The sequence below is a fragment of the Mixophyes fleayi genome, chromosome 1, assembly GCF_038048845.1.
Source record: "Mixophyes fleayi isolate aMixFle1 chromosome 1, aMixFle1.hap1, whole genome shotgun sequence".
NCBI lineage: Eukaryota > Metazoa > Chordata > Amphibia > Anura > Limnodynastidae > Mixophyes > Mixophyes fleayi.
Window position 1 is genome coordinate 392,829,196 of NC_134402.1, and position 16,371 is coordinate 392,845,566.

The 16,371-nt window shown below is 38.4% G+C and overlaps 1 protein-coding gene across 1 annotated transcript in view; it reads left to right on the forward strand.

Annotated features, from left to right (window-relative positions):
* The window catches only part of ADGRV1 (adhesion G protein-coupled receptor V1), a 397,132-nt gene that overhangs the window by 62,746 nt on the left and 318,015 nt on the right, over positions 1 to 16,371 (forward strand). The window contains exons 10-12 of the mRNA XM_075212995.1: positions 4,610 to 4,786; positions 5,137 to 5,360; positions 15,425 to 15,551. Coding sequence (XP_075069096.1) covers positions 4,610 to 4,786; positions 5,137 to 5,360; positions 15,425 to 15,551 — 528 coding nt within the window. The remainder of the gene's footprint in view (positions 1 to 4,609; positions 4,787 to 5,136; positions 5,361 to 15,424; positions 15,552 to 16,371) is intronic.

Below are 16,371 nucleotides of genomic sequence, written 5' to 3' on the forward strand. Positions count from 1 at the left end.
TTCCTGGCTACTAACACACAACAGGAATAATAAACCACTACCAGTTGGTTGTGTGGTAAAGGTGAAGGGAAAACAATAAAATATCTCCAACCTAATGCTAGGGGCTCTAATCCAGTATCTCTGGTATGTTGTGAAACTGATGAACAAGCCTATGTGCCCCGTCAGAAGGACACTAAGTGCTGTTTATTAAACTTTCTCATGGTGCAGTATTCAAATAGCAAAAGCGTTGCCACTTCTAATATGTACAAAATAACGGGACACATGCAGAATGTACAAAATAATGGGACACATGCAGAATGCATTATCCCTCTAAGCTCCACAGAATATTTCTATACAACTTTGATCGTTTACACTTTGTTACTGAATTAGTGACTATTCTGTGAGGCAACAGTCCCAGTCGGGGTACAACCATAGTTTATATGTTAATCTTAGCTTTATTTTGATAAGAAATACAACAGTGTACAAGCAGAACAGAAAACCGAATACATAAAGCAATTTCTAAAAGTCATTTTCACTTATGTAAAAGAATCACATTTGCGGAACAACTTGTTGACTTTTGTGGGTCTCGGAGATTGTTGTATGTGGCTGGCTGCCATCCCAGAAAGGCCTTATTTTTACTTGTAAGGAAAACTAACCTATGACCTTCAACTTATATTAGACTTTTTCTTTTTCACAATACTCTCGTTCTTGAACAAAGGAGCCAACAGATCAGTGTACAGGAAAAAGGAGGGAAATTGTTAACAAGCAAAGCCCAACTTTTGTTGTACTACATGACTTAGAACAACAGGTTTGGAAAAGCTTCCAATATATTTGTATATTGCACATTGAAGAGAATGTAGAATGAGCCACTATTCATTCTACACTATTCATTCAAAATCCTTTAAAAGCTTTATTGAAATTACAGTGGATCATATTTACTAAGCTGTGCTAAGCACTTAAGTTACAACACGCAACAGCATTTATTGGTTATTTTTGTGCAAATTATATTTACTACCTCGTTTTAAAAAATTGCAATTTGTTAATATTTTTAGAAATTTAAGTAATTTTCATAAGATGAAATCTTTTCACTGACAGGTACTACACAAGTTTGATAGGGCCAGTAATGTACAGTATGCTTATTTCACAACTAGTTCTGTAGATTGGCCCTATTAGCATTATTGTCAATTGTTTGCTTAATTTTTAAACTGTTGCCCTGTTGTTCAGATGTTATAAGACATTTACTTTTATAGTAACATTTAGGAAACGCAGATTGTCAACGCACAGTTGAGACATCCATTATGTTATCTTCAGTAATACTAAATACTCATGATAACTGAGCTATCTATCACTGGTTACTGAGAGGCAGTAATAGCCATCCTGTTGTCAGACACTTTACTCACTAGATCCAGATTAAGACCCCATGGGGCCCGAGGCAGCATACAGGTGCCCCCCCCCCCCCTCTTCCCCACACCACCACCTCTATTTTTCAAAATACCTAAAATTAGTACCCTGGGTGGGTGGTACTGAGTTACCTAATAGTTAATCTGACTCTGTTAGCCACTATAAGTATCCAACAAGTGTGTAAAACTGGTCCACACAGAATCCATCAATTGTGATCTAGTAGCCCTTGGAGACATATTTGGGGTTTTCTTTTTATATATATTTCTATGTGTGTTTATATGTTTTTTATAACTTTACACAAGAAAGATAGAATTATATGAAACAGCGTTTTCACCTTTAGTTAACTTAATTGACTAACATTTACATGTCCTCGTGCAACTTTTACAAAGTACATTTCTTTCTCTTTCTGATTGCCTTCTGTGATTTGAAAAGCAATATAGCTGCAAACTTTCAGGCAAATCAAGTTGTGTGGCTGAACAAGCAATTTTGCAGAGTTGTGAAGTTATGTCTGTACAATCTTGTAGTTCTGCTTTTGCTGCATGCTTAGATGCTTAGTGCCATAAATACAGCGGGTGAAATAAGTATTGAACATCAACATTTTTCTCAGTATATATATATATATATATATATATATATATATATATATAATGTGGCTATTGAAATGCAATTTACACCAAATGTCAGCAACAACCCTTGCAATCCACACATGCAAAGAAATCAAACCATAGATGTCCATAAATTAAGTTTTGCGTAATAATGTGAAATGACACAGGGAAAAAGTATTGCGCAAAGTTCCTGAAATTTATTTAATACTTTGTACAAAAGCCTTTGTTGGTAATGACAGCTTCAAAATGCCTCCTGTATGGACAAACTAGTCGCATGCATTTTTCAGGTGTGATTTTACCCCATTCTTTTACGCAAATTGTCTTCAAATCTTGAAGGTTCCGTGGGCTTCTTCTATGAACTCTGATCTTTAGTTCTTTCCATAGATTTTCAATTGGATTCAAGTCAGGTGATTAGCTCGGCCATTCTAGCAGCTTTATTTTCTTTCTCTGAAACCAATTGAGAGTGTCCTTGGCTGTGTGTTTGGGATCATTATCTTGCTGAAATGTCCACCCTCGTTTCATCTTCAGCATCCTGGTAGATGGCAACAGATTTTATCAAGAATGTCTCAGTACATTCTTTCATTCATCCTTCCTTCAATCATATGCAGTATGCCAGTACCATGTGCAGATGAAGAGCCCCGCACCATGATGTTCCCACCTCCAAACTTCACTGTTGGTATGGTGTTTTTGGGGTGATGAGCAATTTATCCTCCGAACATGGTGTGTATTATGGCATCCAAAAAGTTCAATTTTGCTCTCATCTGACCACACTATATTCTCCCAGTAATACACAGGCTTCTCCAAATGTTGTGCAGCAAACTTTAAATGAGGTTCAACATGTTTTTTCTTCAGCAAAGGAGTCTTGCATGGTGAGCGTGCATACAGGCCATGGTGGTTGAGTGCATTACTTATTGTTTTCTTTGAAACAATTGTACCTGCTAATTCCAGGTCTTTCTGAAGCTCTCCACAAGTGGTCCTTGGTTCTTGGACTACTCTTCTGATAATTTTTTTTCACTCCTCTGTTAGAAATTCTGTGAGGTGCACATAGTCGTGGCCAGTTTATGGTGAAATGACGTTCTCTCCACTTCCGGATTGTGGCCCTAACAGTGCTCACTGGAACATTCAGCAGTTTTGAGATCCTTCTGTAACCAATGCCATCACTATGTGTTGCAACAATAAGGTAGTAAAAGTCTTGAGAGAGCTCTTTGCTTTTACCCATCATGAGATGTTTCTTGTGCGACACCTTCATAATGAGGCACCTTTTTATAGGCCATCAGTTGTGGCTGAACCAGCCGGCAGGATTGCTTTTTAATTACTGATAGATTTCAGCTGGTATCTTGGCTTTCCATGCCTTCTTGCACCTCCCTTTCTTCATGTGTTCAATACTTTTTCCCTGTGTCATTTCACATTATTACACAAAACTTAATTTATGGACATCTATGGTTTTATTTCTTTGCATGTGTGGATCATAAGGGTTGTTGCTGACATTTGGTGTAAATTTAATTACAATAGCCACATTAAATATATATTTACTGAGAAAAATGTTGAAGTTCAATACTTATTTCACCCGCTTGTAAATAGCCTAAATACCCCTTGCAAGTCCTCAGTTAGCCCCGACATTAGACAGCCTGGGCTAGTGTACAGTATAACAGTGGGACAACAAATGAGTGGTCTCTCTCCTATAACGAAAACCAACCTCAGGCTATTCAGCACAGGGCAGTTTGCCTCTATAAGCGTGGCTCCCAAAAAAAACAGTGTGCCTCCTCCCTGAAGCTACCAGACCTATGCTGACAGTGCTGCAAATCTTCCTGGACCCACTGCTGTTATTTTTTAGAGAGTCAGTTTTTCAAGTAAAGTATGTAACTTTTTATGTGTGTTCATTTTATTTTACACTTTTGGTATTATGGCTAGGGGGGGGGGTGGCAAAGTTGACACTACAAGGGTCCCAGTCTTATTAATGATTCTGGCCACCAAAGCCCAGGGGTGTCAAATAGAACCCCAGCACTTTCCCTCCCTAGGTGAACCAGCCTGAGGCTGGTTTTCACTGTGGCAGACGGGCCCACATTCTCCACAGTCTCCATATTAAAGTGTAAACCAGCAACTCACGGAAATCTTGAAAGTTTTGTTCATCTGTAATCATGAGGCACAGTTGTTTATTTTATTATCACTGTTCTTAAATACATCACAGTTGTCTTCTGGGAGTAACTTTGTGTGGTATGCATGAACAATGAACAGACATACATCTTTCCTGATTATGTAAATGCAAGGCTGGAAGCATAGAGGCAAACCAGAAAACAAAAGCAATATATTTAGTAAATACAGAAGGGCATACAAAACTGTTAGTTAAAGTCATAAAAAAAACCTTTGAGTAACCACACTACCTGTTCTGTCTAATATAACTTTAGATTGTGCTCAAGCTTTGTATTATATAAATGTGTTTTTCGATAACACTCATTTTCTGGCACTTTCAAAAACCTTGACATCACTGCCCTGTTTGGATGTGTGACTTAGTATAATGATTTCTGTCCTACTATCTACTATATACACTTTACATTGTATTTGTCTTGTTGAGTATTCTGTATTTTAATGTCCATCATTTATACTTACTGTTATTAATCTTTTAGCTTGAATCCGTTGAATTGCTGAGACCCGTCCCCTTAGTGCCACCAATAAGTCCAAGGCTCGGACCTCTCCAGAATATTTCATTGAAAGTTACCCCTGACATAGCTAATGGAGAAATTGGTTTTACAAGTAATCTGCCAATCATTGTATCAGAGCCAGAGAACGTCTCCTCTGAGGTGGTAAGCAAAATTGTATTGTAAATAAGTGAAAGAAAAGAAATGTTAAAATCATATTCCTACATGTACAATTATTGTACAGTTATTGTTATTGAGATAGTATTTAGTGGTAGATAGACATTTAAGTTTTTGTAAATATGGAAAGGGTTATATTAAAATTAAAAAGTTGTAGCGCTAAGTGAGATCAAATGTCTTATTGTTTTCTCCACCACTGTGGGTGGCCAATGTTATTATAAGAAAAACCTTTTTGTGTGTCTTTTTCTACTTATATGATTCCCATGCCCTTCTATGTAATATAGACTTCTTTTTTTCTTCTATTTTCCTATTTTGCTCATAGTTTGTGTTACTTTCAGGTATCTATCGCACTGCATCGTGACGGAACTGGTGGTGACGCAGTTGTCTATTGGAGCCTAAAGCCATATGGCATCAATCAGAACGCAATCACTGTTAGTGATTTAAGCCCCTTCAATGGTTCTGTGAAATTTTTATCTGGACAAAGTGAAACAGCGATAAATATAACCATTAAAGCAGATGACATACCTGAAGTTAATGAAACTGTGATTATATCTTTGGACAGGTATGCTGTTTTTTGTATATTGTTATTCATTCTAAACAACTATATGCATCATATAAGTATTATATGTTGATCACATTGTATGATATAAATTGTCTATATGTCTGTGCATTAGCTAGAGTAACAATGGTTAAACCAAGAATTTACAAGATAATGTAATAATCCAATGCTGTCCTGTTTGAATTTATTGGCCAGATAAGGAAATAGAAAAGGCTGTTTTTTTCTTTTCCACTTTCAGTGCTGAGGTAGGTTAGCCACTTCCATATCCTTTGTCCGGGCCTCAGTAGAGGCTAAACGCCTGATAATTAAGGAGAGCAAAGCATAAAAAAGAAGTAACTTTGCACCTGGGAAAAACCATGTTGCATTGGAGGGGGAGGTACATTTAAAATGTGGGGACAGATTTATAATTAGGATAGTGCATGTCCTAGATCAACTTTAAATTTCATTGTAAAAATAAAGCTGTCAAGTATTTGTGAGCTAGATGAAAAAAACACCCAGTATGTTATGTGCAACATAATAAACTAATTTGCACCCCTTGCATTGTAACATGGTTTGTCCCGAAGAACATTTACTCCTTTTTGCCTTACTTTCCTTTATGACTCGGGCCCAAGAACTCAATGTACAATTTGCTTAAATTTTTAGTAGATCACATGTCATCTGATGTTGTTATTTGCTAGCAAAGGGCAATGTGCAATAATAACCAATGAGACTACTTTAAATTCCATAAAAGACTTACCAAAGCTTATTGGTTGGTATGGGATGCTGTACTTTTGCACTGTAGCACATATGTTGCTAATAGCAAAATTGCAATCATACACCATGAATGATTATTTACTGAACGATGTGTTTGTAAATCAACAAATGACCATTGTTGTGATGCAACCCACAAACTTTATGATCTTTTCCTATAAAATGATATAACGATTTTATAGTTTTCACAACATGCAATACCGTTTTTTTTAAGTTTTATGAGATCTGATAATAAATAATGAGATCACATCCAATTAAAATGGAATGCCACATACCCAAGGATTTTCCTGCTTAGTTTGATAGTACATGCACACTGCACTCAAGAATTGTGTGATAATGGTGGCACACTACATTACTGAAATAACAATATTTTATCATCTCCAATAATCATTTAGTCTGATTGTACAGTTTTCCACCTGCTGGCTTTAAGATATGTTAGTACCAAGGTGTTTTGGTCGTGGATGATCTCTGGACAATATGGTTGATGAAATCGTTTCAGTTACTCCAAAATGCTCTCTTATGGAGTCCTTCAGATATTAACAAAGAAAACATTTCATTCTTTATCCATCTGATGGTCATTCTGGCATCATTTTTGTGAACAGATAGAGATCTTCTCCAAGAGACCAAATCTCTTGATTATATTCACTTTTCTTAAATCTATGTTCTCAGAGGCCTATAAGTTACACGTCTTCATGGGAGAAAGATTTAGGGTTGGAGAAGTTGTCATACACATGGAATAATTTATACCCGGCATATAATAATGTTTTTCTATGCACTAGTAAAGAAGAAACATAATGGAAAGCATTGGCATGCTGGTATGACTTCTAAAATAATCCACAGGTTCCATCTAGACACTACCCCCTGCTGCTTCCAAGGCTGCTCAGCAGATTGATTTTAGAGTCATATTTGCTGGGATTGATTTTACAGGTACATTTGTTCTGATTGCAAATGTCTGATACGGAAGGTGTTCTGGGAGTAGATGTCTCCTATCAGTACTTTTGAATCATAAAATTTAGCAGATTAACCCTGTCACGAACACGCTCCCAGCTGCCGGGACTTTTGGGTGATTTGCTGTATGAGGTCACACGATTCCAGCCCGCAGTCTCTCTTTACCTATCACACAGGTTATAGACCTACTAAATCGCCCCCAAACAGCGCTCACACCTCACACACTTCAAGTTTGCCACCACCTATTGTAAACAGGCTGTAGGACCCCAATATACTGTCCCACACTGGCACACAAGGCTTCTAGCTGCTCACAGACTAGCAAGACCCACACCAGCGAATAACGGGTTAACTCTTCGCACCTCCAGACTGTTACATAGATGTAAATGCAAGCACTCACAACTTGTTAATCAAATGTATTAACAAATCACACACTGGCATTCAAAGGGTTAACTTGGCCGAGCTATTGGATTCATTAGAGTATCAAGGACGCAATATATTAAATTATAGATTTAATATACAAAAATACAGGGCATACAGATATAAAAAATAATGAATAAACAATTATTAGATTGACATAACAAGCAAAACAGTTTAAATTAAAAGGGGTTACCTTTAGAGTGTCACTTACGTGATTTGCATACTCTGTGCCATGGGAAATTGGCAAGGAAGATGGACAGCTTATCAATGTGAATTGATTTCCCAAAGTCTGAAAATTTGCTATACCTGGTCTCAGCCTTTTAAAGACACCTCCACACCTCTTTCTACCCCCAGGGGGTTGTGGCCTGTGACATTTATTTCAATCACCATTTGCATGTTGCCTGATTTACTAACCAATTCTACTATGTGATATAACTTTTCTGTAGAGCGTCACATTGATCCAATTTAATTATTAATAAATCCCCTATGACGCTGTCCATCTTTTGATACCAAACATGATGAAATTTTGACAATATCTTTTCCAAAGATATGTGATTTTAGCTGTTCCCGGATACCACCCGTACCTGTCATTCACAACCCTGGTATGATTTCTGCTCCTCAGTATGGCGTCACACCCGGATTTCCCAAAATATGAACTATGAAGACATTTTCCTTTTGAAGCTCATTTTTCTATATACCTGTATAAGCCTTCAAAATGCTGCCTTGGGCTGCAAGGATGTCCAGCTGTGATTGGCCCCACAAAGTCTATTCAGGAGTCCAAAAACTAACTTGTGTCAGGATATATCACACAGCAGGAGCCCTTTGAAGCTGCCATAGGTGACACGCCTATCTTTTTACACTGGAATGTGCAAAGCCATCCAATACATTTACATCAGACTTTCTGTCCTCACATTTTACACTTTAGAAGCAAACTGATCAATGGATTCAATTGATATAAGATATTTACGCTGCAGTTATGATTCATCCCTTATAAATAACTGTAAGTTCCCTATGTTCACGACAAACCCAATTTCACATAACCTTAATATTGGTTCTCTGGACAGTAAAATGGACTGTTGTGTCCTGCTGGCTGAAGGCTGGTTTACCAATTGGGATTATACCTACCAAAATTGATGAGATTATGATAAATGATGAAATTGGGAAGGAGCTCAGAATTTTAGAAATCATTTTAGTCCAGATTTTTTTTGGCCCCCATAATACCTAACAATATTATTAGCTGTTATTGTAAGACATACACTTTTTAACAGTATAAGACCCGTGAGCACATTCTTGTAATATATATTCATGGCCAAAAATGTTGCCATTCTTGCATTTTTTTCAAGTCACTCACAAATTCCTCTAAATATAACTGTAAAATTATCAAAATTATTTAGTGTCTACAGTTTTTTCTCTATTAATATTACAGAACCTTTGTTTTTCACACTGAATTTAATACTGTATATCCATTAAATCAGAAAATGGAAAGAAATGACATTTACAACATTATCAACACTCTAGACTTAATATTTGTTAGCACAGTCTTTGGACAAAATAAATGCAATCAACTGCTTCCTATAGCTATGGATTATCTTTCTGCACCTCTCTACTGGCAGTTTGGTCCACTCTTCTTGTACAAACTGCTCCAGTTCCCCCAGATCTGAAGAATGCCTTTACCCAAATACTGTTTTCAAATCTCAACAAGGGTGTTCTATGGGATATAGATCTGCACTCATTGCTGTCTTAAACCTTTCCACGGTGCTTTTTGAAGTGTGTTTGGAATCATTGTCCTGCTGGAAGACCGATGACCTTCAACTGAGACCCAGCTTTCTGACACTGGGTTCAACATTGTGCCTTCAAATGACCTGGTAATCTCCAGATTTCTTAATGTCATGCACACATTCAAGGCACCCAGTGCCAGATGCAGCACAGTGACCCCATCACTGTACTTCCTTTATGTTTGAAGGTAGGGAAGGTGTTCTTTTCTTTGAAAGCTTAATTTTGCTTTCTGTACCAAAAAGCTCTCATTTGGTCTCATCTGTCCATAGGGCATTCTCCCAGAAATAATTTCGGCTTGTTCAGGTGTGTTTGGCAAACCCCAGTCAGATTTTCTCATGTCTCTCTCTCTCCGCAGTGGGGCCCTCCTGGGCTTCTTACCATATAACCCATTTTCATTGAGTTGGCGATGGATGTTTTCAGTTCCAAACTGTTGTGTCTGAAGGTCAGCTTGAACCTGTTTGGCGGTTGATCGAGGTGCTTTTTCCACCATTCGAACAATCCTGTGCTGCAATCTTCAATCAATTTTTCTCTTGCAGCAACATCAAAGGAGATTGCTGCAGTGCCATGGGCCTTAAACTTCCCAATAACATTATGTACAGCGGAAACGGGAACATCAAGGTCTCTGGAGTTTGATTTGCGGCCTTGAGATTGTCCATGGTTGGATACAATCTTCTGTGTGACCTCCTCAGACAATTCTGTGGCTTCTTTTATCCATTCGTATTGCAGTGCAAACGGCACAAAGTGAAACCAAACAGGAGGAATCCTATTATTTTTTCATTTAACAAGTAATTTTTATATTGCAGGCACCTGCTACTCATCACAGGTGATTTCAGTTCCAAATAATTGTGTTTAGCCCATTTAAAGAATTATGTGTGGAATAAGCATTCACTTGGCAAATGTTGCTGCTTTTTGTCTTTTTTTTTTTTGCACTACAAAATAAAGAGATACCTTCATATGCAAATACAAAAATATTTTTAATTTCAACAATTTTCTAGAGTAAATGTTGCATTATTAGAAAAAAAAACTGCAAGGGTGCCAATACTTTATATATATATATATAAAAAAAAATTAAACAGAGAAATAACTGTATATAATATTTTTTTTATCCTCACTAAAAAGCATAGTAACAAGAAGACCCAACTGTAACCTGATTCTCTGAGGAACATGTCTAAACACTATCTAAGGTGCATTGTTTTCAAATGCAGTGCAAACAATAATAATGTCAGAATGTGAAAAAAACAAAAAAGATGACATAACTGTTATACATTTGTTGCAACTGGGTGTTGAAGGCCCATCTATAATTGTGTAATTCCTGCTCCAACTGTTTGCATCATAAATGCTAGGCAGGATGGTTCTTGGGAATTTTTTGTCAAGCTCCATTTAAGTAATAGTTGGAAGTAAGAGTTCTTAGAAGTAAGAGTTCTGGGTGCTTATCTGTTATAGTTACTGAGGGGCTCATATTAACTTGAACGCAAACTGCGTTCTTGGTGTATAATATGTTTCTTTACTTTTGCGCATTTACGCCCGAAATTAGTGATTTGGACGAACGCTCAGATGTATAAAAAAAAGTGTATTGTATGCCAAGAACGCAGTTTGCCTTCAACTTAACATGAGCCCCTGAAAGGTTCATGTAAAAGATGCACTGTTGCTCTGCAGTAGTTGAGTGTGTTGAAACTTAACCTATTTTTCCATATATGTGCTGTTATAGTTTGGGAGAGAACACACCAACCATGTACATTATGAATACATAAACAATGAGAAGGTTAAACAAACACTTTTCTTTGGTTCCAAGTAAAACTGACCAGCGTTTACTCAGCAGCCATGGATTGGAGCTTGGCAGCACTCCTGCAGGGTTGGCAGGGGATGTCTTCAATGGGTTCTGACATGCTGTTTGGTCGTAGGGTCATCTCTCATTAGAGAGGGCTGACAAATACTCTTTCTAGGCTTTGTAAACAGGGCAGCACCCAACAAATAGAGCTCCCATAAAGTCAGCAACATTATGTATGCTCAAAGAATAAAAGTGTCTTTATTCTTATGCTGTGTTATTGAGGTTTTGGCAGAGTGTTCTTTCATTCCCTCACTCTTCCTCCCTGATCCCTTCCTGTTTTGCCAGGGTAGAGACAGAAAGATTTGTGGTTTACTTTGGGTAAGTGCAATATGTGTGTGAACTGATTGAAGAATAAGTTTTAAGAGTCTCTGAGTTCTTTCTCAATGCAGAACTACCTGCAGTGTTTGTAATGTAACATCTGAGATACATTACCCCCAAGCATGGCTGTCTTTGTGGTTTCTTATGTGCATGTACTGTTGTGTTCTGCTGTTTAAATTCAAGTGCAATACATCTGATTACAGTGAATACATCTTCATGCTGCTATTATACCAAAAACTAGAGATGTCCAGAAGAAAATGACTGTTCTCACATTTAAATAATCACTGCCACTGTATTTTTGGTTTTGAAAATATCACATTATGTCACAGTATGTTCATTGCTGTGGTTGTTTAAATACAGTTGTGCTCTCACATCCAGGGGTGGGTTGGCAAATTTTAGGCCGGGGGGACAAGACTTGACCCAGCAGCCTATTAGGGTCATTTTAAAGGAAACAAAATGCAAGTGGCCCAATGACCCAGCCTAAGGTAGCCCACTATGGGAATGGCCCGGGGGGCAGATGCCCCCCTGCCCCCAGCCTGCCCCAGCTCACATCAGTCTTTAGTTAACCGGCTGAAAAATCTTGAGGAGTATTCAACAGTATATTGAACTGAGTGACTTACTTTATTTGTTTTAATTGTTGTGGGTGACAGACAGTGAGCTATGACTACCATAAAGAATAAAACAGTGGTCCTGGAAATACAGCAAAAAAGAAAAATGAACAGAACATGGGACAAATGCTTATAAATAAAAATGTATAAAATACATAAAACAATACTAGACTCAGACAAATTACATGTCTATGTGGCGTAGAGAGGCGGAATTCAAATGCAAAGAAAAAACTTGAATATAAAAACTTTATTAGTAAAATACATACACAAAAGAGCTATAAAAAAGCTTAATATGCATAATAGGAAAAGTGAACAAATATTTGAGAGGATCAGTAATTTAGTCATAATCAGTGCCGCACATTAATAAGCATATCACATTAATTAGATGTCTAAATTAGGAACTAATGAGCCCCAGAATAAAATATTATAGACAATATTAAGACAGAAATCAAACTGCGATGGTCTTTGTGAATCATTTAATTCTCCAATCCAGAGTATTATGAAGCAATACACAGATACGTTGGTGGAAAATTGTAGGAGAGGTGAGTGAGTGCCCATTTCACCCCCTTTAATAGGAACCTTTAATCCCATACAAATTGCAAATAAAGTATTCTCCACTAAAGTAGCAGTGTGCACTCCTAAGTGCTTAGAACCTGGTGTAGCACAGCATAGTGTATGGTCTATTCTGTCCTCCTCTATATACTCTCATTGACGCGTTTCATGATATTATATGACCTTATCAAATATGTGATAACTGGTACTGGAAATTTGGTTTACTTAAGAAATGAACATTATTAGACAAAATTTACCAGGGTCAAGCATTCTTGGGTGTCGCTTCAAGGTCTCTCCTTTGCCCCTCACATTCACTCTCTCGCCAAATCCTGCCGTTTCCAGCTTCGCAACATTGCCCGCATTCGGCCCTTCCTCTCCCAGGATGCCACCAAATCTCTCATCCACTCTCTGATTATCTCCCGCTTGGACTACTGCAACCTTCTCCTTATCGGCCTCCCCCTCTCTCATCTCGCTCCCCTTAGATCTGTACTTAACGCCGCTGCTAGGCTTATTTTCCTCTCTCGCCGTTCCACCTCTGTATCCCCACTCTACCAAGCCCTTCACTGGCTCCCCTTCCCCTACAGAATCCTTTTCAAGCTCCTCACTCTGACTTACAAGGCCCTCGCCAACTCCACTGCTCCCTACATCTCTAACCTTATCTCTATTCACACTCCCTCCCGCTCACTGCGATCGTCCAACGATCGTCGCCTCTCTTCCCCTCTGATTACCTCCTCTCACGCACGTATCCAAGACTTCTCCCGCGCCACTCCCCTCCATTGGAACAAGCTCCCCCGCTCCATCAGAACTTCCCCTAATCTGTCCTCTTTCAAACGCACATTAAAAACCCACCTTTTCCTTAAAGCCTTCCAGTCTCATGCCTAAACTCCCACCGGTCGGCTACCTTTCTTTCTCATCCCTTCTTCCCTTCTCCCCCTTCCTCGACTCCGTCTCCGTTTCTCCCGTCTCTCCGTCTCATCCATGTGTCTGTCTGTCTTCCCCTCCCTTTAGATTGTTCGCTCCTTTGAGCAGGGCTCTCCTACCTTCTGTTTCCATCACTTTTAACTGCGCTCTCCAGCTACTCAGCTCACCTCCTCTCAGTCCCTCTGCCCTCTGTCTCCTCTCGCTTCTCTCCGCTCCCCTCAGTGACTCTCAACCTGTCATCCGTGCCCACCCTCTTGGGTCATAGTTACCTGCCTATACTCACTTTTCCCCTCCCTCCCTCTCTTTCATGCTGTGCCTGAGCCCCAAGAGTTATAGTGCTTACTGTTACTTGTACTGTGCTGTTTCACCTTGTACTGTGCCATTGTTTGTCCTTGTACGGCGCTACGGATACTTTGTGGCGCCCTATAAATAAAAATTAATAATAATAATAATAATAAGGTCCAAAAATGTACAATGTTGTAAATACGAAGCAAACACAAAAATCAAATACTTGTACATACAGTATATGGAAATAAAACTGTAATAAAATGTAAGTCTAGCACAGGTGTGTACAACCTGTGGCTCAAGCTTTATCATATCTATGTGTCTCTCACACAGTCCAGCTTTTGAACATTTTGTGGTCATTTCGTAACTAACCATGTCACTAGTTTTGATATAGAAAAATTACCTAGTATTTCAGCCTTTGAGTTAGTTGCAGGGCGCATTTCACATGATCTCTGATATTTGTAGAAGTTAGTATTTAAAATGTAACAGAACCAAGTTATCATCATGTCTGCATTGTGTATTCCACATATAACATGTATAAATCCTCATGGCATAGGTGCCAACATTTAACAATTTTTCCCAGAGACACTTTCCTGCTGAGCCCATGCATCCATGAAGGTATATGGAATATGGAATACTATCTCTCTGGACCTTGGCCCACTACAGATTCCATCATGCCATGTTTACTGAATGTAATAATAGTCTATTTTTGCATTTTAAATACTTTTCTTCAATTAATGTTATGTTAACTTATAAAGCCAAGAAGATAGGAATAGATGGACTTTATTTTGCAGTTGGTCATAAATTAAACAATACATGGACATTTCCAGGGTTTAATATATTCATTGACAAATGTTTAATACCTGGGGCTGTCACTGGGAATTAGTGACAGTTGGTAACTGTGTCAAGGTCAATAGCAAGTGTCCATTTTTTATTTACATTTTTGACAAATATTAATTCATAGTTGGCAAACAGGGCACGCTGGGACTGTAAGTTACACAAATTTCACATCAATATATAGCAAATCCTGGGTATTACTGAACTGAGTAATATGCATAAAGCAACTGAAGTGTTTATACCATATTTGCCTATTTTCCCAGAATGCCTGGGAGACTTCCAAATTTTGGGGAGTCCTCCCAGACTCCCGGGAGGCTGGACCACCTTCTCTGATCCCGTGTCACTTTCTAACATAGTGGGCTTGATGTTGCTGTGATGCCACGATTCAATGCAAAGCAAATCATCATGGTCCGCTCCCCAGTGTGCGATGATGCAAACAGCTTTGTTGCACTGAGGGGACAGAGCTGTGATAATGCAAACTCTCCCTACACAAAATATGCTTGTATAGCAGTGATGGGCACCTCATCTTTGATTTGTTAAAGCAGAGAATAAGGCAGACCGGGCAGACAATTTTTACGTCAGGCTACCATCTCACGTGACGCAGGGAGGAGGTACGAGAGCAGTGTGCTCTTCCTCCTGGAAGATGAGTACCATGCTGCCATCTGTATATCTTATTTGTCATATAAGGTCATTTTTAAGGACAATGAATAATTAACCGTGATACCGCACATTTATGCCTAATATGTGACTGTGTTACTAACTTGTTTTGCAGTCAATATATATTTATTTATATATAGCTAACTACATCCACTTTGAACATTTTGAAGGGTGAGTGTGGAAAATCAAGTCCTGAAGTCTGGATTTACCAGCTGTGAACTAACTATACTGGAAAATGACGACCCGGGAGGAGTGTTTGAATTCTCTCCATCTTACAGAGGTCCTTATAGCGTAAAAGTAAGTATATTAGTAGGACCATCTGAACAGCATTATAGGCCCCTATGCGAAGCAGGGCACAGGGGCCCTACCTACACAACCACTCACAAGAATAAAAATGTAAATTTTCAATACAATTAAGCTTATATTTATTGGTACCTGCAACAAAATCAGTGTTTAAACAGTAAAAAAAACATGCTGTACAGCAGAGATTAATCCACACAAACATTTGCCTTGAAGTTAAAAAAACAAGAAATTCAACATGAAAATGGTTCTCAGTTAGTAAATCATACAGAAGAAGATGGCAAAGTACGAAATTACTAAGAATTATTTATTATTAATCAAGTGTTCAACACAAACATTTGCGAAATTTCTTTGCAGAGAATTGCTTTATAATTGGCTTCAAGTCAACGGTCTGCTGGATGTCATTTTCAATGCACATGAGTGAAAGTCAGTTCAAACGCTGCTGCCCCATTACCGGTTTCAGTCTTTAAAATGAACATTCTCCTGCACAGTTGGTCACTGTCATGCACATGAACACTCTGAATGCAATTTCCAGCTGACCACCCTATGGGGCCCCTATGCAACTGCCCAGCATGACCATACGTTCAGACAGCCCTATATATTAGTAAAAGTGAATTGAACTGTATGCAGAGACAACTTCTCTTTACTTGTCTCTTTTTTTTCCAATTATGTATCCAAAACTACTGGCTAATAGCACAGACACAGCCAAATATGCAGAGCTGAGTGCACAACTTTGCATACAGCTATTTCATTCCTGTTAGATCTCATCAGTGCCAAAACAGTGGCTGTGCTATATACCCAATTGTTTGCAGCTATT